A 21,870-nucleotide genomic window follows, 5' to 3' on the forward strand; every position below is an offset into this window, starting at 1 on the left:
TTCGTACGACACCCGTGAGCACGCAAACCGAACAACAACAGCAATAATGCGGCAGCGTCCTCCTCTGCCGACAAACACACCAACACAGGCACGTACAGGGGAAGCAATCTACAGCTCTATGCAACACACTGCTCTCGCCCAATCATACAAACAACAGAAAACACGCACCTTGCTTTGACGCTACCACAACGCTGTATATAAACCAGGTGCGCACCTCCGACAACACACATCCACCCACCTGCACGTCTAGTGTTACACCTCGTCGGTCTCCTGCGAGACAGATCGTCAACACCTCCTTCTCCTTGCTCCTCCCTTACTCGAAGTAACGCCGCTTCGGCTTCTTTCGGAACCATTGATCGTCATCCGCAGTCGCGCTGTTGGGCTCGCTGCCGCCGTCCTCGCTGACGCTGGCGCGGTGGGTGGCTTCCTCGTCCATCTGCACCGCCAGGCGAGCGCGGGCGGAGTGCCGCCGTGCCGCCCCGCGACGCGTGCGCACTTGCGGAAGTGACGGAGGGACATCCTCGTCCTGCTGCTCTACCCCGGCGTCTTCCTCCAGCGTCTTCCGTGTTGCTGCTGCGGGTGCTCGAGGAGGAACCAACGGCGGTCCGCGTGCTCGTCCAGGCGCGGCGGTGGACGCACTAACCGGTGAGATGGGCTGCTGCTGCTGCGGTGGTGACGGTGGAGAGCGACGCGGTGGGGTTGTCACTGCTGCCACCTCCTCCACTGGGACGGCACGACGACCGGCAGGGCTGCGCGGGAGCACCGGCGCCGTCACCACTTCCATCTCCTCTTCCTCTTCCTCTTCCTCTTCCACCTCCTCTTCCACTTCTTCTTCCTCTTCCACTTCCTCTTCCTCCTCTTCAACGGCAGTCGTCGCCGCGCGTGTGTGAGGGGCGATGCCGCGTCGTGAAGAATTCGCCGGGGAAGCGGCAGCTGGTGGAGGAGGATGCTGGTACGCGGAGGATCGTGTCATGCGCGCCCCTGCCGGCGGTGAAGGCACCTTCGCCTCTTCCACCTCCTCTTCCTCCCCTTCCACTTCCTCTTCCGCTTCCACGCCTTCGTCCACTTCGGGCGCCACCGCAGCGCGAGCGGCTGAAGTTGCCTTGATGCCTCTGGCAGGACCGCTGCTACCACCAACAGGAGTGTGTCGCCGTTGCTGCTGCGCCTTGTGCTTCTGCCACTGGGAGTAGATGGCCTCCTCCAGCTCCGCTTCTTCGTCTTCCAGGTCTCCCCGTACGGCAGATGTTGACGCGGAGGAGGGACCTGTGGGACGAGCCGCGGAGCGTCGAGTTGTCGGCGCCACTGGAGGTGCAGGGTGATGCACCTGACTTTGCTTCCCACGGGATGGGCCGCGTGCAACGGGCTGCGGTGCTACGCTGTCTTCGCCATCGTCCTCTTCCTCTTCCACCACCTCCAGCTCTTCATCATCGTCCTCCGCTGCTTTCACGTCTTCTTCTTCGTCGCGAACCTGCATTGTCCCTTCATCCGCATCTTCGTCTTCCTCTTCGATCGCGTCGTCCTCCTCTGCCTCTGCCGCTGCTGCTGTCACGGACGGTGCGACGGTGCGACGCGCGGAGGCGGCGTGCGTTCCATAACCCACAGCCGCCTTTTCCTTCCGTGAGACCGCAGCTGCTGGTGGTGCGGGAGGAGGAGGTGGGGACGCTTCCTCCTCCTCCTCCATTTCCTCTTCTTCCCCGGCTTCCTCCTCCCCTTCCGTCGCTGCGGACGTCGTCGCCTTCTCGCCCCTCGCCTCGGCCTCCACGTCCTCGGGCAGCAGCTGCGCCAGCGTGGCCGTCAGCGTCGCCTCCAAATCTTCGCGGTTGTGCAGCAGACTGTGCACCACGGAGGCACCGGAGTTGTCCTCAATCTCCATCACTAAATCATCGATGCAGCGGAACTCGTCCATCTCCTCCGACATACCGAGCGGGGCGGCCAGCGCCTTCAGCCGTGTGTGCTCCTCCTTTGTGAAGGGGTTCGTCAAGTCCAGGGTAGCCGTCGAGCGCAGCATGAAGTTTGTGTCGGCGGTCGCATCCGCCAGCTTCGTCGCGATGAGGTGGTAGTGCACCACGTTGATGCGGGGCAGCACCTTCTGCCGCAGCAGGTGCAGCATGCCCAGCATCACCTCCGCAAACGGCAGCCGCACCTCCTCCTCCATGACGTGGTCTTTCGTGGAGGTGAAGTAGAGGTGCAACGTGGTGCCGGACAGCCGCACAACGCTGCAGCCAGCGTTCTGGTCCACGGCGGGGCGGAAGGGGGAGTAGCGCTTCGCTTTATCGTTGAAGAGGGCCTTGTACGCCTGCATCGCAGTCGGCACCTTCCCCGGCGTCATGTCCGTCACCGTAGACGATGCAGAAGACGCTGCTGCCGCTGCCGCTTGTCCTGCGGTGGTGGTGGGGGAGGAGTAAAAGGGTCGTGTGTCGGAGGACACCAGCGGGAAGCCGTAGCGCGGCAGTGCGGTGCCCTCCAGCACCACCACCGGCTCCTCCCGCGCCAGGGCACGCATCAGCACCGAGCCGTACAGCAGCGCGTTAACGCTCGCGTGCTTGTAGAAGTCTGCGGCGGCCGCGTCGCCCGCCTCCTCGAGCGCCACCTGATGCCTGTTGTACGACGTCCAAATCGTCTTCAGCGCCCGCACCCCAATCGGATCGGCCTCCGTCACAGTGGCTGCGTGGTAGGCGCTGAACATACTCAGCGGATCCACCTGGGCGGTGTCCTCGTCCAGCACGAGAATGTCGCCGCGCTGCTCCTGCTCCGTGCGCTCGGCCTTGTTGGTGGGGTGCAGGTATCCGTCCGCGGTGTTGAACTGCTTAAGCATGAGCTCGGCGAGGCGTGCCAGCTTCTCCTTCTGCTGGGCGGTCGTAGCCGTGATTGCGGTTGCGGATGCTGCAGGCTGTGGCAGTGCGGGCGCCGGCTCCGCCTCGTCGTGCCCCTCCTCCTCCTCTTCCTCCACCTCCTCCTCGACGACCTCTTCCACCTCTTCTTCCTCTTCGCCGGTTGCTGCAGCGTCTTCTTCCGCAGGTGCTCCTTTCGAATACGTCTGCGCGGCGCTCGTACCGGCGGCTGCTGTCGCCACCGGCGCCGCCTTCGCAGGGGGCGTAGACTTTGCGGTGGTGGTGGTGGGTGTTGCTCCGCCTCCTTGCAGAATAGCTTCCGCCTCCGTCATCAGGCCAGCCATTTCCGCATCCACCTCTTCTCCCCGCTCCGCCTCCACCTCTTCAAGAATCTCTTCGACAGCGTCGTCCGCCGCTTCCTCGTCTTCCTCATCTTGCGCCGCTGTTGCCGCTGACTCCTCGTGGACGTCGTCTGCCGGCGCAGGGGCCGTGCGCTGACGAGGACTGCGGCGACGTGATGCAGTAGCCGCAGGGGCATCATCTTCATCTTCATCCTCATGCGCTTCCGCCTTCTTCTTCTCTCCTCCACTTACCTCCTTGTCAGGCGTCGAGAAGGTGGTCGTGTAAGCGGTATCCGCCTCGGTGCTCCCGCCCGCGTCCACGTGCATCAACAGCGGCGACGCTCGTTTTTCCGCGCCTGCCACGGACGGAGTCTGGATCTGTGCGGTGCCGGCGGCACGACCATCGTCCACGCCGGAGGGGAGCATCTTCGGAGCCATCAGCTCCTCGGCGACGGCGCGCTGGATTGTGCGCGTCAGCCACGCCACGACCAAATCTTTCTGCGACTGCTGCCGCGTGCGTGCGAGGGCGCTGTACGCCGTGTCCAGCAGACCGCGACCGTAGGCGCTAAGCGAGACGCGATCCGGCTGCTCCCGCCACTGCCCCACCGTCGTCACGCCGATCAGACGCAGCGCACGCGCGTCCTTCTCGCTCTGATAGCGTTCACTGTTCAGTAAAATGCTGAGACAATCGTGGTCGTTGTTCACCGCACGGAGCTGCCGCTTTGGCGCCATGGCCGCAAAGTCGCGGAGGGGGACCGCCTCGACCCCCGTCCCCACGTCGGGGTCCACCAGCAGTCGGACAAGATCACGCACCGTTGATATCTTTGTTGTCGTCGCCGCCGCGCTGCTCCCCCCACCTTCTTTGCCGAGGAGGGCCTCGTCAATCGTCACGTCATAGGGACCGCGTGTTTCTTCGTCGCCTTGGACTGCCGTTGCTGTGCCAGACGCATGCGTGGGTGCTCCGTGCGGTGCCAGGAGCGTGCGAGAGCGGCGCAGCACCCCGTGCCCCGTGTACCCGGCGGCGTTCCACGATGACGCGGGCGACGACGAGGAGGACGGGCCAACACCCACCTCGAGCGGCACGCGCAGCGTCCATGGACGGCCATTCACGTGTGAGCTGGCGGCGTCGCCCGTGATGGTGAGCCACGTCTGCGACGTGGGGGAGGTGACGGCGGTGGCGACGGAGGCGCCGGCGAGGGCGGCTGCGGCCGTATGGATGGAGCGGCGGCTAAACATGGTTCACTATGAAGTAATATATGTTGTTTGGGGTTTTACAATTTTGCTTTGTATGTCCTTGGGGAGAAGTCGTTCCCTTCTATGAGTGGTTATGCGCGTTAGGGTGCGTCGTCGCCGCGGCAAAAGATAGCAAATACCGATAGGTGCGCACCAACACACGCACAGCGCATGCGCCTTATAAAAGATATATATATGTATGCTGCGATCATTGAAAGGAAAAGAAATAATATATAAAGGAGTCAGAAGATTGAAGATTGAAGCGCAGAAGGGAATAGTTTAACAGGCACGTAAGGCACACACACACACCCAGGTGAATGCTTGGTACATCAGTACTTATCTGGAAGGCCTTTTGCTCCTTGTAAGTGAACGAATCAGCTGAGGATGTCCCCTGCGGTGCAGAAGGAGGAGAAAGAAAATCAGAGGTGTGTCCATCGTGGCCAAACGCTCATAACGTGCGCTGCCCACGTTGCACGGATGAAATGAGGTTTTTAGCTGTTTTCCCTTCCTCCTCTTGCATCGAACCCTTTAGGCGTTTTACTTCTCTCCGCCTCTCTTCTGCCATTAGGACGGAACGAGTAGAGAAGAGGCGCCGTTGACGGTGGCGTCGTGCGATCACCGTGAAGATCGCACTCGTTGCTTTCCGTTTCCTTCTTGGTGTGGCGTGTTTTGTATGATAAATCGCACACATCTATGACGAGAGGGGACGGTGGGTGGGAAGAGACGAACCAAGAACTGCCGTCCGTAGCACCACACCGACGAGGGAAGAGAAAAAAAAAAACAAGGAAAGGATATCGCAAACTTAAAAAAAGAAAACTACTGCTACGTACACACACACACATCAATGAAAACCCACAAACACCCAGATCCGCGTTAGCACCAGCGACAATGTTCTTCTCAAGCAACGTCGCCATTGTCACTCTCTTCTCTCCTCCTTCGAGTCCGTTGACGCATCATCATCATCATCATCATCATCATCATCATCATTTTTTGTTTTTAAAAATAGACTTTTTGACGTTGCCTTCTCCATGGTTTCTTCGACAGAAGAGGTGAGGAAACAGCAACGACAATAATAACATCTCTATGATGATGATGATGATGATGGCAGAATAGGCGACGACGACAAGGTGCAGTACACAAGCTACGACTTCTGTCGGTCAACAGCCGTAAACCAGAGGAGAGGAAAACCACAAAACACCAGCGGCCCCCCGGCCACACACGCACACACTCACCCACAGAAGAAGTCGCAGCCGCAAAAAAAAACACCTCCCTCCCCCCGCCTCCCCTCCTCTCGAGGTGGAAAAGGCGAGTCCGGCGAAATCCAGCGGCGACCCTCGATTCGCTGGGAGAGAAAACCCACAAAGTAAACAAATAAATAGAAGAGAGAAAATAGAAGAGAGAAATCAATCTAGAAGTACGGCTCTATGCTCGAAAAGCTGAAGAAAAATTAGTTGAAAAGAAAAGGAAAACAAAAGCGTGGACAGAAGGGAGTTGAGCAGCACAAACGAGCTGCAGCAGCTCGGCGGCATCCGCCACCGCAGGTGCTACGCTGCACACGACATCAACGACAACAAAAACAGTCCTTTACTCACCTTCGCTTTTTCGCCGAGCTGCTCTTCTGTTTGCCGCCGCTGGACGCTGAGGTCTTCGCTTTTCTCCTGTTGGCGGACGACGACGACGGCGAGGCGGCGGCGGCCGATCGCGCGGTCTTACGCCCTTTCGCTGCTGCTGCTGTCGACGACGCCTTTGCCCTACCTTTGCTGTTGCTGTTGCTGCCCGACGCAGCCCGCCTCGGCTTCGCTTCCTCCGGGCGACGTCCCCCCGCGGCACGGCCGCCGCGACGCTGCCGGCGTGACGACGCTGCGGCCGCCCTCGTCGTCTTTCCGTTGCGGCTGCGCTGCTGGCTGACTGCATCGAAAAGCCGCTGCAGGTTGATCTTCTCCTCCTCCTCGCTGTCGCCCTCCGCGTTTGCTGCGTCTTTCGCAGGACTCACCACGTCGTCGTCCTTGTCGGCCGCCGCGTCGCGCGGCGACCCGCTGATCGGCGCCTCCTTTCCCTTCAAATCACTGCGGGCCGTCGTGTGATGATGAGGATTACTACTCGTAGTGCTGTTCGTGCTGCTGCCGCTGTGGTGGTGGCCACCACGACCATCCTCGCGCTTCGCCGCCGTTTGCGGGAACACGGCGGAGATGTTCTCCGTGCCGTCCGGTGCAGCCACATTTGGCGTCCACGGGCCCATCGGGTTGGGCATCATCGGCGATGTACCTGCCGCTAGCGGAGATGCATGCTGCTGCTGTGCGGATGATGGTAGTGTGGGAGAGGAAGTCTGCTGCTGCTGATACTGCTGTGTTGCTTGGGACGAGAGCCCTTGCACAAGGCTGCTCCCACCAGCCAACGCGCCAGCCGGTGTACTGATCACATTCGAAAAAGGCGTGCCCGCCCCCGGTGCAGTGCCCTTCAGACCTGCAATGAGACTCTCTGGGGAGATGATGTCGTGTAGCCACGCCAGGGCGTCCGCCTCTGCGTCCTCCGCGGCAGATCGACCGGGCCCAACCGCACGCTTCTGCGCGGCCGCCTGTGCTGGCGAATTCGAAGACGCGGCAAACGACGACGCAGCATCAGAGGAGGAGGTGGCGGCGGCGGTGGTGGACGGCGCCGGCGCGTTGTAGTTGATGCGGTCCTCCATCACAAGATCGCGGCGCAGGTCGCGCGCCGTCTCCTCGCGCTGCTCCTGCAGCCGCGCAGTGCTGTTCGACATGATATCCAAATTGTCGTTCATGATCGCCTCCAGCAGCTCTGCGGATTCGTGCAGGTGCTCGTGATCGGCGACGCGCAAGTCGTTCTTGCTGGACCCATCACGTGACAGGCGGACATCGCTCGCCACGTCATCTAACTCCGCCCCCGGGATCACCTCCTCCTCACCGAGGTTCACGTAGTCAGCGTCATCATCGTCGTCGTCGTCATCGTCGATGTTCAACGACATGCTCTCCTCGGCGCTGTGGCGACTCGCCCCATTCACAAGAGCGGCTGCAGCAGCGCCCCCCGTAGCCGACGTGCCGACACCTCCGTTGCCACTGCCGATACTACTGCCGCTCGCCTTGCCACTGCTGCTGCTGCGGCCCTTCATGGCCTGCATCATCAATTCTTCGGCCGACACGACGGCCGAGGTGTACGCCGGCAGCACCGTCGCATCCGGCACCAGCTGCAGCAGCGTCGGCGAGAAGAGAGACTCGACCTCTTCCGGCGTGGACACGACGTCTTGGGTCACCCTCACCCGGTGTGTGCGCTCTAACTCATCGATGAGCTCGCTCAGCGTGCGGAAGTCTTTCGTGATGCCGAGGGTCTGTTGCAGGGCACGGAGGCGGTCCAGGACGTGGTCCTCAAACACGGCTCCGTAGTCGAGGTAGAACGGAACGGTCAGGGCGGTGGAGTTGTTGAAGACATCGACGCTGAGACCCCCCGCTGTCGAAGCGGCAGAGGAGGGAGAGACAGCAGCACGTCGACGCCCGTACACGCCACCGCTGTTGCTCCCACCCGATACGCCGCCGTTGGCGCCACCCACGTCTGCCACACCAGGCCGCGGCTCATCCAAGGAGACGACCGTCACACACTGCACGGCACGTACCTTTTCTAGCGGGAACACCTGCCGCTCCAGCACGTGCAGTACGCCGAGCAACGCCTCCGCGAGTCGCCCGACCATGTGCCGCAGCTGCGCCGCGGTGGTGACAATGTCGTACAGGGCCAGCGTCGACCCGCACACGAAGACCACGTCGCAGCCGCCGTTCAGGCCCACCATGGGCCGGAAAGGGAAGTGGCTCGGCGCCGCGTTGGAGAAGAACATTTTATATGCCGCCGTCGCCCGCCGTACGGTCTCTGGGGTGGCGGGGCGGATGAGCGCGTCACCACGCTGGTGGTGTTGATGGTTGCTGCTGCCGCCGCCGCTGCTGCTGCTGCGCCCGCGCGTCTCGGACGCCAGCAACGGGAAGCCGTAGGAGGGAACCTTCAGGTTCAGCTCCAGCTGCGCGCCGGCCACCGCGGCGGAGCGCAGGAGCAGCGCACCGTGCAGGAGCACCCGCATCGCATCCCGCTTCCTCGTGGGCGAGGTGGAGAGGGAGGAGACGACGCTGCGGTACTCGGCCCACACCTCGGCCCACGCACGCACCACCTTGCGTTCGTTGCTGCCGACCCCCGTGCTGCTCCGCACGCGAGCCGCGGCGGCGGCGTCGCTCAAGCCGTTGTTGCTACCGCTGCTGCTGTTGCCAGGGTCGGTCTTGTCGGCGTTCTCTGTCTCATCCTCCTCCCCGTCCCCTTTGTCGGCGGCGACTTCGCTGCCATCCAGCAGCTGACCCTCGCCGTTGAAGACGCGCGCGTCGATCGCGTCCTGCCGAGAGAAGATGGCGAAGAGTGCAAAGGGGTGTACCTGGCAGCTCGTGAGGTTGTGCGGCAGCACCAGTCCGTCCTTCACGTCCTGCGGCGTGGTGTCGAGCTCGGTGCTGAGGTAACCGGTAGGACTGCTCAGCTGCCGCTGCAGCAGCTCCACCAGCCGGCGGCGGGTACGGCGTGGGTTCTGCAAGAGCGTCGTGTAGAGGGGAAGCTCCGCAAAGAGCTCACGTGGTACGTAGCTCTGTATCAATTGCGGATGCGCAGACCCACTGCCCATCGTCAGCCGCGGCAGACCGGTGCGCAGGTCCATCGTCGACACGCGGTGCGACCAGAAAAGTTCCAGCGCCTTCCCCGTCAGCGCCGGGCAGTTCTTCAGGACCTCGTACAGCAGCCCGGGCATGTCCAGATGATGCGTCAGATGCATCGCATGCAGCGTCGCCAGCAGCGGCAGCACCCGGAGGCGCGACTGCAGACCGACACCGCCCGATAAGGGCAGGTAATAACGACGGCACGGTGCGGCGCAATGGGTGAGCAGCAGCGGTGCCACGGCGGTACCGGTAAAGACGATGTTCACCTGCCCCACCGCGGCGGAGAGCTGCGTGAAGCACGAGGCGAGATGCTCCTCCACGGACTTGCCGGTGGAGCGCCAGAGCGAGATCACCTGCTGACGCTGCTGCTCCAGCGAAGGGGAGGGGACGGCTGCTGCTGCTGCGGCGAGCAGCGACGCCGATGAACGGTGGCCGCTGCTGTTGCTGCCGTCTCCGTTTTCCTCCTCTTCATCGTCCACGTCGTCTTGTGCCTGCTGGGCCTTCTGCGCGGCTACCACCGCGGCGGGTCCAGACGCGGCTCCGGACCCGCCTAAAAGAACACCCTGACTCGTCTGTGCAGCGGCGGCGGCGGACAAGGCGGCAGCGTCCCCCCACTTCAGTTGCATCGCGCCCAACGCCCGATCCACGTCGTCCACGAGAACAGTCGCCAACTGCGCCGGAGCTGCGGGCAAACCGCCGCGCTGCTGTTGGTGCTGGCGGTGCCCAGCGCCGGCGTTCCGCGCCGACTGCAAGAGGCTCTGATAGCGTTCCCACGACCAGTTCTTCTCATGGCCCCACCAGTACACACTGCGCGGTGCGCGCGAGTAGAGCTCCTCGACGCGGATCAAGTAGGGGCAGGAGGCGAGGGCGACGCGAAACCAGAAGCGGGACGCAAAGGCCACCGGGTGGTCATCGACGTCGGGCAGGTACGGCGTGGCAGAGCCGCTGTAGCGCACCACCGCCACCTTGTCGCCCGGTCGCGCGGTCCGCTCCGCGAGCTGCTCGAGCAGGGCTGTCTTGCCCGACAGCGGGCCCGCTTCCACAAAGTGGATCGGCTTGTCCGCCGCCGCCACCGGGTAGTGCAGCGTGGTGGTCAGTCGGTCCTCCAGCAGCTTCACGGGGCCAAAGAGCTGATGCAGCCCGATCGCCTCCACCGCACTGAAGCCGTGGCCTCCGTAGCGGTCGGGTTGGCCAACGACCTCGTAGAGGGAGGTCACCGCCAGGGTGTCGACGCGGCGACGCAGGCGGCGCAGCATTGAGAGGTACTCCTGCTCCGTTGCGTCGTCCACCACACCGCCGACTTCGCGGGCGGTGGAGGAGGGCGGGTCGGGCCTGCCGGTCCACTCCCCCAACGTCACATCCAGCTGGTTCGATCCGGTGAGGAAGGTGCCGGGTGGGTAGAAAGGGGGCGCCGGCACGGAGAGGCCGGTGGCGGCGTCATCTGCACGAGCACTGCCGCCGCTGCCGCTGCTACCCCCTCCACGTGCCGCCGATGCTGCCGCGGCCGCGGCTGCGGCGTCGTCATCGGCGGAGCTGTGGAAGACGAAGAAGCGCACCGGCACGGCGCGAAGTTGGAGAAGGTTGCCCGCACGCTTCAGCAAACCGGGCACACGATCCAGTGCGAGGTAACCGTTCTGCTGCAGCGTCTGCAGCTCGGGTGGAAGCTGATGTAGAGCGGCCTTTTCTAGCAGCTGCGTCAAGGCGGCCGCGATGACCCCGTGTGAGCGCTCGGCGATCTCCTGCTCCGCCTGTTCGTCACCGCGGCGGCCAGTGCCGTGACCCATGGCGGCGTGGTTGGCCACGTAGTCTTGTCGCACACTCGACATCACCTTCTGCACGAAGCGGAGGTAGTGGGTGAGGGTGCAGGCCTCGCCTGGTCGAAGAACGGGCTGCTGCTGCTGTTGCTGTGCAGCGGAAGACCCCGAAGCACCATTGCTACTACTACTGCTGCTGAGCATCTCATTCAGCAGGCGCGACTCCGCGTTTTGCGGGGCACCACCGCCAGCTACATCCGCTAACGATGCGGCGGAGCTGCCGTTGCTGCCGGTTACACCACCCGCACCGCCGTTGCGCACCACGTCCGCTGGCATCCACTCCCGCCGCGCGCTCCACATCGCCTGCGAGGCGCGGTCGAGCGGGATCTGCAGGGAGTCAAGAATGAACTTCCCCATCACGTCCGACACCCAGTGCGTTAGGACATCCTCCACCGCGTTGCTCGTGTTCACGACCTGGGCCACCTCGGACATGTAAGCCTCGACGCTCTGCGCCACGGCGGTGTCGAGAGCGCTGCGGGTCCGTGCAGAGACTCGTACGAGCTGCGGCTGCTCGAGCCACTGCTGGAGCGCGTAAATGCCGGCTTGCTGCAATGCGGCGAGGTCCTGCGCCGGCGACTCGGCCGACAGACGGGTGGCTTGCTGGTAGTAGGTGCTCTGCTCAATCCACTGCAGCCACTCCTTCTTGCCACCGACGGCGAGCAGCTGCCGCTTCGGCTGCATGGCGGCAAACTCACTCATCGTAATCCGCTCGACGCCCTCGGCCTGAGGGTCGATGAGGAGTTGCACCACTTTGGGAAGCGTGAGCTCCGACGCGAGTGTTTCCTCCACTTTCACGATGTCCTCGACGCGGACGTCTAGTGTTGGGCCGCTGAGGGCGGACATGCGCCGCGCGGGCGTCAGTCGCAGTGCCCCACGATCGCCTCGTCGGAGGGCAGCCGCCGCAGTTGTTGACATCGTCGCCGCTTGCGCCGCCGCTACTGCAGCCGCGGCAGTAGCAGCGAGAGGGAAGGAGGGTGTGGCCGCATACGGGCCGGGAGCGGTGCCTTGCTGTGGGGCTGGCGCTGGTGTCCGTACTCCGGCAGAAGAGACGTCGTGGCTGCTCTGCGCGGACGAGTTCGCTGAGCTAGAGGTCGTCACTGCTGCTCCGGCGGCGGGCGGTGCCTTTCCAGTGGAGGTGCTTTGCAAAATGGAGGAAATCTCTTGGAGATGTAAAGCCGAAGGGCTTTGCGGAGCTGGCGCGGTGGCGCTGGCTGAGGTGCTAGTGTTGGTGGTAGTGGTGACTGCAGGGAGAGACGCCCGGTGGTACCACGGAAGTCGACTCGTTTCCGTGTTGTGCGTGTCGGGGGGTCGGTACATGTACAGCAGAGCAGACGTTCTCCCAAAGAGGCCGCTGCTTCCACCGCACGCCGCCGCCGCTGACGGACATTGAGTCGCCGTGTACGAGGCAACACAGGCACCGCACGAACCACAGCCCTGGCCGTTGCTAGCGCTAAGAAAACAGGTGCCGCTCGAGAGGGTGGGGCGGAGCGGCCGAGGGCCCGCCACGCGCCGCCGAAGCATGGCCTTGCTTCTCTCCTCCTCTCAAATGAGCCACCTAAAAAAAAAAAAGAAGAAGCGACGTTGCAGAAAGTAAACAGAATCAGCACTCGACTGATTAGTGATAGAAAGGAAGGTAAAACGACGTCGGCGCAGGAGCCGCGAGGATCTACGGGTGTTGTACGTGTATGGATGTGAGTGTGTTTACGTCTATAAGCGGGAGGGACAACAAAAGCAGGAGAGGAGAACGATAGCGATGTAAAGCGTCCACCAAACTATGCCGTCCCGCGGATCTTCTATGTAATGCTCGTTGTATGTTTGCTGGGGGAGGTGAGAAGGCAAAGAGAGAAAATAAAAACAGGAAAAAAAAAGGCAGCAGTGCAGTAAACATGCAGGACAGAGCGAGAGAGAAGGCGCAGCCTACCGCCAAAGCCCTTCCAACACGACGCCAAAGCGTCACATGAGGTGAAACCTCCACTTCTTTGTTTTACCTCGTTCTACGTTTACTTTGGGCTTCTTCACACACACACACACACAGACACACACACCCAACGTGACGAGAGAGAAGGGCCCTACGCTTAGTTGTGTGTTCGCCCAAACAGCTGAAATTGCTGCGACGTCTGCTCTGTGCAAACGCACGAAACAACTAGCCAGCAGCAGAACCTTCTCTTCTCCTTCTTCATTGCATCGTTCCTTGTAAGAAGAAGAAATCAACAACACACACAGCTCGATGATCAAATTGAAAAAAGGAAAGAAAGAACGTGTAGGACTGAATGCGGCTCGGTGGCACACCCATCATATATATATACGTGTGTCTGTGTGAATACGATAAACACACGCCCACAGAAATGCGCCGATGGTTCTCACCGGTCCATCGAAACGCCGAAGACTCATCTTCGGCATCATCGCAATCAAACCAGAGAAGGCGCTGAAGTAACAAGAGACAGAACCCCCCCCCCCCCGACCGAAGCACAACTCGTCATGACTCGGAGCAGCAGCAGCACCAGTAACAACAGGTCAGCGCATCACGTGACGAACTTACGTGGTGCACCGTCCATGCCAGGCATGATCACCTCCGCCTCCTCCCATATCTTCGCCGCGCGCTCCTCATCGGCGCGGGCCGCGTCGATGTAGCCGAGCGCTTCGCGCGCCTCCGCACGGAGCTGAAAGAGGGTTGCCGAGCGATTCGCCTTTACAAACGACAAGGCACGTGTCAAGTCGTCATCGGCGCGTTCGAACGACTTTAACTTGCAATAAATCATGCCCCGCGCCACCAACACCGCACCGAGGGCCTTGCGGTGACGCTCCTTCGTTAAGTCCGCACCTTCAGAGATGAAACTCATACTGGCGGTGAGCGACTTGAGCGCGCCTGCCGGGTCATCCTCGTAGACTTGGATCTTCGAGCGGGTGTACATGGCCATCGTCAGCGCCATCAACTTGTCGAACTTGGCGGACATGTCAATGCCGAACTTCTTCTGGATGTGTGCACGCACTTTCGGATGCTCAAGCCACTTCTCAAATAGGTCAACGTCCCGCATGTAGCGGTTCACGAACTCGTGGGCCCGCTTCGTCTCGTGGTTCTCCTCGAGCACCATGTGGGCGCCATGCAGAAGGCCCCAGTGCACGAACCCGTTGAACTCCTGCCGCTGCTGGATGTTCTCCTGGCCGTCGCGCTGCGGGGCCAGCAAGTAGTCCACCTGGTCCTCCACCGTCATCGGGTTTCCAAACGCCTCCAGCCGCTTCTTGTCCTCCTCCAACGCGGCCTGGATGTCGAACATCACTGTACTGTCCGTGAAGCCGTCATCGTCAATTTCGTCCACCGCCGGGTCGAAGCTGGGCGGTGGCACGAAGCGGCGCGTCTCCTCGAAAGTTTCATCTGCCATGTGGAAGTCCGCGTTAAGAAAAAAGTTGTCGCCGGCGTAGCTCAGCTCGAGCGGGGTCTCCTGGCTGAAGACCTCCTTCATCTCCGGCACGAACATGCCGTCCATCTTCTTCTTGTTCTTATCAAACGGCGAGGAGAACATGCGCCCCGACCAGTTCTGGTTCTCCTCCGGCCACCACCTTTCCCGCTCACTATTCGCGTCGTCGGCGCCGCTACCCCTGCTGCTGCTGCGTGGCGGTGGCTCCCTGCCGGCTCGCTGCTCCGCCGTGGCGCGCTGTACCGTCCTGCGTCGCAACTCCGCATCGTCGGCGGCCTCCTGCCGCATGTGGGTGTACTGCACCCCTCCCGGTGACGCAGCGGGCGTCGTCATGCTTGATCGCGGGGGCGGGGTGTGACTGGCGAGGGAGGAGGTGTGCGGGGAGACGCCGGGCGTGTACCCAGGCGCGACGTGACCATCGCGGCGGCGGGGCGGCACCACCGTAGCAGGATCGTAGAGGGGTGGGACTCGAGTTGTCGTGCTGGCCGCCCGGGGATTTCCGCCTGCACCGCTCTCACCGGGCGAGGACGCAGAGGGAGGAGACGAAGATGTTGGTGATGTTTTGGCAGTCGTGGAGGACGGTGTCGTGCCGCTGCTGCCGCCGCCGCGGAGAACGGCGGAGGTGCAGAGTGCTCGACACAGCACCGTCGTCGCGGCGCTCGCTGGGGCAGCGAGAGAGACGCACGCACGTCGGTGCATTCACGATGTTCTTCTTCTGTATGCGTACTCGGGCAGCGCTGTTAAACGGTGGTGGTGAAGGAAAGAGAATGGAAGACACGATACAATGGTGGAGGGGAGAGACATGGGATGAGAGGGTGTGTTTGCATGCCCACACCAGCGCATTCAGCTTTTGACGCTCCGTCACCCACGCCGAGGAAGTGGGCGAGAGAGGGAGATGCAGCAGCGCTGTTGTTTTTTCTAAAGAACGCGAATCGCACACTTGAGCAGCTGCGTCTTCACATGAACACACACACACACACACAGAGAGAGAGCACAACAGGAAAAAAATGGACGGCATAGCGAGAGAAGAATCACGCATGTTGTTGTGGTTCACCGCTCATAAATGTTGATAGTATCCCGATTCGCCAAGCCTTACAACCAACAAGGAAAACGCTAGTTCATTTTTCTTTTCTTTTAAAGAAATCAACGCGGGGGTGCTGCGCAGCTGTGACAGAGAGAGAGAGAGAAGAAACACAAGGAAAGACGCGCTGCTGATGCGCAGATAAAACGCACGCTGTCATGCAAAACCCTGACAACATCCACCTACACACACACACACACACAGACGTCTACACATCGAGCCGTCCTCGATGCAGGTCAACGCTGCTGCTGTGGCGATTTCAGCTTTATTCCCCCCCCCTCCCTCCCTTCATACTTCCTCCTCTTCGTCCGCCTGTGTGATGTGGAAGGTGTCGATGAGGTACCGCCGACACTCCGCGGCGGTTGCCCGATCGGCCCACTTTTGGCGCAGCAACGCTAAGGTGAGAGACTGCAAAGGCGTCAGCGCGGCGGCGGCCACCGCCGCGGCAGTCGAGCGGGCTGATTGCAGCGTCTCACTACCGCTGTTGTTGCTGATGCTGCTACTGTCCTTGTTTCGTGTCGCCGGCGCGGGCTTCCTTTTCTTTCCTCGCGGGTGCGATGGACGGAGGAAGGGGGCGGCCGTGGCATCCGCTGCGACGGCGGGGCGATCAGGTGGGCCAGCAGCGGCCGGCCGCGGCTGCAGCAACGGCAGTGCCGTCGTCGTCGTCGCAGCGGAAGTAGTAGCAGTAGTGATAGTCGTAGGCAGCACCACCGGCCGCTTCGCCATCTCCACGAAGCACTCCCTCGAGTGGTCGTCCTCCTCAGCGCACTTGGGGTTCTTGCACTTGGGGTACAGCCGCTTGCCGTACAGCAACTCGTACAGCGTCGCGCCGAGGCTGAAGGCGTCGGTCGGCCGTCCGCACACGGCGTCCTGCAGGGCACGGAGGTCCATGTACTCGAAGGTGCCGAAGGACTCCGCCACCTCGTCGAGCGGGTCTGGCCCGACAAGACGGCAGTTGCCGAAGTCCGACAGGTAAAACTTAACAGCGTCCATGTTGGTGTGCGACGGCGCGGGCGGCGAGGACTGAGAGGGCCCGTGCTCATAGGCAAAGAGAACGTTGCTCGGCTTGAGGTCGAGGTGCAGCAGACCCAGCTCGTGCATCGCCGCCAGCGCGGAGCTCACGCAGTACACCACACCCTTCGCCACCCCGTCGCTGCGGGGGATGCCCTCCACATCCCCGTCACACAGCTCCATCACCAAGAAGGCCGTCGCGTCGCTCTGGCGCAGGTCGTCCTCGGTGATGGATAAGAAGCGCGGCAGCCGCACCCGCTCCAGACGTGCTCGGACCGCCCTTTCCGCTCGCGTTTCGGCTGCCGCCTGACACTCCATTTCCGCGGTGACCTGCTGCTCGAAGGTCAACGGCGCTGCTGCTGACGCTGGTGCTGCTGTAACGCCTCCGCGCCGGCTTTTTTGGTAGCCACCACGACCCCCACCGCGCCGCGAGAGTTGACCGTGGCCTTTTCCAAGCCGCACCACCTCCTTCTCCAGCACCGCGGCCTCAGCCTGCTTACGCAGCTGCTGCCGCCACGCCAGGGCCTCCTGCGCCAGCGGTGGCAACGCCTCCGCCGCCTTCACGAAGAAGGCGCTGTGCAGCGGCAAGACGTAGGGCACCTGCATCTCGTTTAGAAAGCGCATCGTTGCTATTTCGCGGATGGTCGAGAAGGAATCCTCGATGTTGGCTCTCGTGTGCAGGTTGATGGGGCAGGACTTCACGGCGACGAGGTCACCGTCCACCGTGCGGCAGCGCCAGACGAGGCCGAAGCTGCCTTCCCCGACGAACTCCGCCGCAGCGAAAGCCTGCCAGAAGTCCTTCGGCTCCAGGAAGTGCTGCGGCGACATGACCGTCTGTGCTGCTGCCATGAAAACCTTCTTCGTGGGCTTGATGGGGAAGAAGTCGCGCAGGATGGCGTCGGCGGGGCGGCCCCAGTCGGGCAGGGCAGGGGGGACGACGGTGCCGTTCTCACGTCTCGTCGGCGATGTACGAGCACGTTTGTGGCCAGGTCGATGCATCGTCGCCGTCGCGCCGCGCTTCGTCGTCGTCTTTGTCCCCTCCGCTGCCTCAGGCACGTACTGCATCGCGTCCCTCACGCCCGCCACGGAGTCACCGGTGTTCCTTGTATGGAGCTCAGCGTCTTGTTGCTGCTGCTGCTGGTAGTGTTGCTGATAGGCGTGGATGCTCTCGTTGAAGGGGCTGCACGGGCGCAGCTCAGGGTCCAGCCGCTCCGGAAAGAAGAGGTCCTTCACCGTGGGCTTCAACGGACTGTTTCCTTCACTCTCCTCTGACCCACTCCGCAGCGGCGTAGATAGCCGCCGTGCCGGCACACGTTTCACGCGAGGTGCCTGCGCAGCAGCTGCGAGATCGCCCTTTCTTTCGAACGCGTCCGCCTCCATCGGCAGTTGTTCGTGCGCCTGTTCCTCCGCGTCGTCGCCATCGGCAATGATCCGCGGCGCAGAACCGTCGGCGTCTTTGCTGAGAACATCCACCGACGCGCCGGGAAACGGAGGGGCCACGCTGGAGAGACGCGCTCGCTTGCGCGGTGGCGTCTCTCCCGCCTCGACACCGTCGCCCTCGTCATCCTCGTCGTCATCGAGTTGGCTCGAAAATCGAGGACGCGCGTCACCGTTGGGGCGGGCGGCGTAGTCGTCTACGCGCACCGAGCGGGTTTGTGAAGCAAACGGCTGCGTCGCACGTCGGCGTGGGCGAAACGTCGGAGAGAGAATGTCCGCGATGGGGTGACTCTTCTCCGTGGCACGGCGACGCAACGGCGAAGGCTGCCGCTGCCCTTCCCTCTTGATATCCACACGCGTCTGCTCGTTGTCGTACTTCATCTGCGTACGCGGTGGATAGCTTCTTGTGGATACTGCTGCTCTAACGTCGGCTGGGGCGGCCGCTGCAACACCCCGTTGCCCCGCCATCGCCGTGTCCTCCTCTTCCCCTTCCTCTTCCTCCTCCTCCTCATCTAAGCAGATCCACATGGTCACTGGAGACGCTGTCGGACGCGTGGCGGCAGCCTTCGTGATGAGCTGCGTGGAGGACCGGCTTGCCACCTCGCTCGGACCAGGACGAGTCGCCTCCGCACGAGACGTGAAGCGCGCTGTGGGTGAGGCGAGGGAGGCGGACGGTGGCTGTGGAGGCGGCGACATCAGCGTCATCGCTTGCACATCCGCGTTCGCGCTGGCAGCACCGGCGGAGGCTTGGGTGAAGGTCTGCGTGAGAACAGCTGTAGAGGCAGAGGAGTTAGAAGGGCTTCGCTCACGTTGCGATGCGACAAGTGCCGGGACGGCGGTGGCATGTGTGATGGTCGTCACGGCAGGCAGCACATTTGTTTGTGACGCCAACGGATAACTGGAGGGTATTTCTCCATCTCGGTCGTCTCTGTTGTTGCGGGCGCTACTGTTCCACATCGATGGCCACACAGACACAGGGGAGACGTTCAGCGACGTCACAAAGCGGGGCGGCTGCGGAGAGCGCCACGTCGGCGGCTCACGCAGACGCCCGCGCAGTGGACTGCTTCTGCCGCTGTGGCTGATGCTGCTGCTGCTGCCCGACCGCTCCCCTGTGCACTCCAGCGGAAGAGGGAGGCGTGCGGTGGGCGGAGTAGAGAAGGGCGAGGAGTGCAAGAGAGGTGGTCGATGCGGGGGATACGGTGCGAGAGGGTGGGCAGGGAACTTCTTCACCGCGGCTGCCCCTTCCGATGGCGGTACCTCGACCCCTGCGTTCACCTTCTTCAACCACCCGTAAGAGAAGCGGCCGGTGGGGGCGGAGGGGGAGCGGGTGCGGCCGACGCTGCCGCCCATGCGCAGGTGCCCTCCCGTGGAGGAAGGCACGTGCTGCTGCTGCTGCTGCTGTCGATCTTGTTCACGATACGGACTTGTGAAGTGCGTCTGCTGCGCTGACGAGCGAGGTGACACGTTGGAGAACGCAAAGGGCCGCAGTACATGGGCGGTGGTGGTGGTGCCGCCGATGTCAGTTGCCCTTTCTGCTTTGGGTTGTGGGGAGGCAGTCACGCCGTGTCGTGCAGGCCGCGTCGCATCGGCGTTACCATCAGCATCACGCGTCTCACTTACGCCTCCTACGGCATCGTTCGTGCTCAGGACCATCGGCAGCAGCGAAGCCGAAGACGAAGACCACGCCAGTGCGGTGTCCAGCTTCGTCGGACCGCCTAAGAGGTCAACATCCGCGCTGTGTTGTACGTGCGAGGAGTCGTCATCCTCCGTTCTGCTCTGTGCCGAGTAGAAGACGACGGTGTCGTCCTGCCCCTGCAGCGCCAACGACGGCGGCGGTGGCGGCGTGTCTGCGGTCGCTGACCCCGGTGGCTGTGCATCCTGAAACACACTCATGTCAAAGCTGGATGATAGACTGCTTAGACTCGCTTCCGCACGAGATGAGGTGGGTGCTTTGGTGGTGGCGGTGGCCGTCGTCGTCGTCGTCGCTCGCTGCTTGCCTCGAAGTCCTTCCTCATCGTTATCCATGGGCAGGGTGTGGTCAGCCGCCTCATCGCCTACAAAGACGAGCGAGGACGATAAGGAGGAGGCGTGCGAGGAGAGAGGGGAGTAGGATATAGATCGCTGTGGACGTGCAAAGAGTCGCTTCACCGTTTCTTGCTCTCCCTCCGTTGCCGCTGCGTCTCGGCTTGTGTCGTCCTTCATGCATTCCGCCTCTTCTGCTTTATCTTCTTCTCCCCGCAGCTGCGTCGCTGAGGCGGCGTTGGAGGTAAAATGGTTGTGCCAGCGGTGGCTGCTCCGCTTGCTTTCACTATCAGCCGTGAGCATCGCGGGACTCGTCTCTCTGCTCTGCTGCTCATCTTCATCTTCGCCTCCACGTAGCGGATGCGACCGATGACGACCTTGTTGTCTCCCACCTTCGGTGGCGTCTGTTTTTGAAGGCGTCGAGAAGAGCACCGCTGCCGATGGCGCAGCATCTGCCGCTGCTGCGAGCTCGGAGCTGCTATGGAGGAGCACCACATCGTCGTCGTCGTGGAACGTGCCGCCCTCAACATCGCTGATGTCAACCGGCGTCCTCATGGCGCTGCTACCGACCTGGTCATCCCTCTCACTCTTACTCGTTTTGTCATCGTCATGCTGTTGCTCGTCGTCTTTGCCTGACGCTCTCGAGCTCCCCCTTCCTCGTTGCGTTCTCGACGTCGACGGTCTTGCGCGAGAGACCGCCGTCTTCGGTTGCGGCTTCACCGGTAGTTTGCTGCTTAACGCACGATTCGCGTTGCTGCGTGGTTTGCCGGTGGACAACACCGTCCTCTTGCTTTTCTCCGCAGCACGCTTCACGGCTGCTGATCGCCTGCGAGCGGCGGTGGCGGCCGTTTTTGATGTGGAAGCGGAGGAGGAAGATGCGGCCCTTGAGGCGCGCGGTGCAGCCGCCTTCGCCGGTGCGGAGGACGTCTTCGCGCGCGCAGCCGCTGGCTTTGCAGCCGTCTTCCGCGCATTGCGCTTTGGCGGCATAAAAGAGAAGGGAGAGAGTGCGAAGGACAAGAGACCAAAACAAAAAACAGACGACGATGCAATTTTTTGAAACGGCGAGAGAGAGGAACACACACGGCGCCAATGCGCGACGTCAAAGCAAATGTTTACGGGAGGAGGGAGAGCGCGGTACACAGAACTGGAAGCACCCGCACCCCCCAAAAGGCGACAGGTCTGACACAGACACGGACACGCACGGGAAAAGCGATGAGGATGCGACTGTCTCTCGCTCTATTGAAGGGATAGGAAACGAAGGAAAAGAACAGTAATGCCCGGCGGGTGGGGTTGGGGTTGGGGGTTAACTCACCTCTGGTGCCCAGCCGTGCGAAGGGAGAAGCCGATGTACTTGAGCTTCGTTAGAGAAAGGTGGCACGATGGTGCGCGCTATCGGCATGTCGCTCCGTCGGGTCTTTTCTCCGTTGCAAGAAGCACTGGCTGAGATGCTAAAGAAACAAAAATAAATATGAGAAACAATGAGGAAACCCAAAATACGACAGCAACAGACTAAAGAGCAAAGAAAGAAAATCTGCATATATATATAGAGAGAGAGAGAGAGAAGACTTCCCTCCGGTGGCGAGTAAAGGAGGCGCGCAGGTGAAGGCGTGTGTGTGAGTGTGTATATGTATAAATATCTATGTAGTTCGATTCTTTTTTGTTATTGTATAGATTGCATGTGCTGGAGTTCAAAGCCACCCATATCAGTCTCACGCGGACATCCAGACAACCTCAGACACCACAGACGCAGAGGCAACAAAGCGAACCTCTTCGTTTTTAAATGTAGATGATTTATCGGTCTCCGTACTGCTCCCCTTCTCTACTTCAAACACGTCTGTACCCGCACGTGTGAAGGCGTGTGTGTGTGCGCGTCTTGAGTGTGCGACACCTTATTTTCGTTTGTATCTGTCCTGGGGAAACACGAATACATCGAGGAGCGCCGGTGATGCGGAAAGGCCGTTGAAAGAGCGGAGACGGAGGAAGGGGCGAAGGT

The 21,870-nt window shown here is 61.8% G+C and overlaps 4 protein-coding genes across 6 annotated transcripts; all 4 read right to left on the bottom strand.

Annotated features, from left to right (window-relative positions):
• Positions 1-313: 313 nt before the first annotated feature.
• On the bottom strand, positions 314-4,608 carry ABB37_08157 (putative mitochondrial hypothetical protein; the record flags this gene model as incomplete). Its single annotated transcript, XM_015807055.1, has 1 exon — positions 314-4,608. The coding sequence occupies exon 1, from the start codon at positions 4,406-4,408 to the stop codon at positions 314-316; it is 4,095 nt and encodes a 1,364-aa protein (XP_015654450.1). The 5' UTR covers positions 4,409-4,608.
• Positions 4,609-5,993: 1,385 nt separating this feature from the next.
• Positions 5,994-12,729, bottom strand: ABB37_08158 (putative mitochondrial hypothetical protein; the record flags this gene model as incomplete). The annotated part of the gene is made up of 1 exon (XM_015807056.1): positions 5,994-12,729. The coding sequence occupies exon 1, from the start codon at positions 12,429-12,431 to the stop codon at positions 5,994-5,996; it is 6,438 nt and encodes a 2,145-aa protein (XP_015654451.1). The 5' UTR covers positions 12,432-12,729.
• Positions 12,730-13,432: 703 nt separating this feature from the next.
• On the bottom strand, positions 13,433-15,064 carry ABB37_08159 (putative mitochondrial hypothetical protein; the record flags this gene model as incomplete). 3 transcript variants are annotated; one of them, XM_015807059.1, is made up of 1 exon in its annotated part: positions 13,433-15,064. In XM_015807059.1, the coding sequence occupies exon 1, from the start codon at positions 14,657-14,659 to the stop codon at positions 13,433-13,435; it is 1,227 nt and encodes a 408-aa protein (XP_015654454.1). In that variant the 5' UTR covers positions 14,660-15,064. The 3 variants fall into 3 exon arrangements, with proteins under 3 accessions (XP_015654454.1, XP_015654453.1, XP_015654452.1); XM_015807058.1 differs by having other exon boundaries at positions 13,433-15,053; XM_015807057.1 differs by having other exon boundaries at positions 13,433-15,042.
• Positions 15,065-15,695: 631 nt separating this feature from the next.
• Positions 15,696-21,788, bottom strand: ABB37_08160 (putative protein kinase; the record flags this gene model as incomplete). The annotated part of the gene is made up of 1 exon (XM_015807060.1): positions 15,696-21,788. Exon 1 carries the CDS (start codon positions 20,055-20,057, stop codon positions 15,696-15,698), a length of 4,362 nt encoding a protein of 1,453 aa, XP_015654455.1. The 5' UTR covers positions 20,058-21,788.
• Positions 21,789-21,870: the final 82 nt, after the last annotated feature.

This window comes from Leptomonas pyrrhocoris (assembly GCF_001293395.1).
Source record: "Leptomonas pyrrhocoris isolate H10 chromosome Unknown, whole genome shotgun sequence".
Taxonomy (NCBI): Eukaryota; Euglenozoa; class Kinetoplastea; order Trypanosomatida; family Trypanosomatidae; genus Leptomonas; species Leptomonas pyrrhocoris.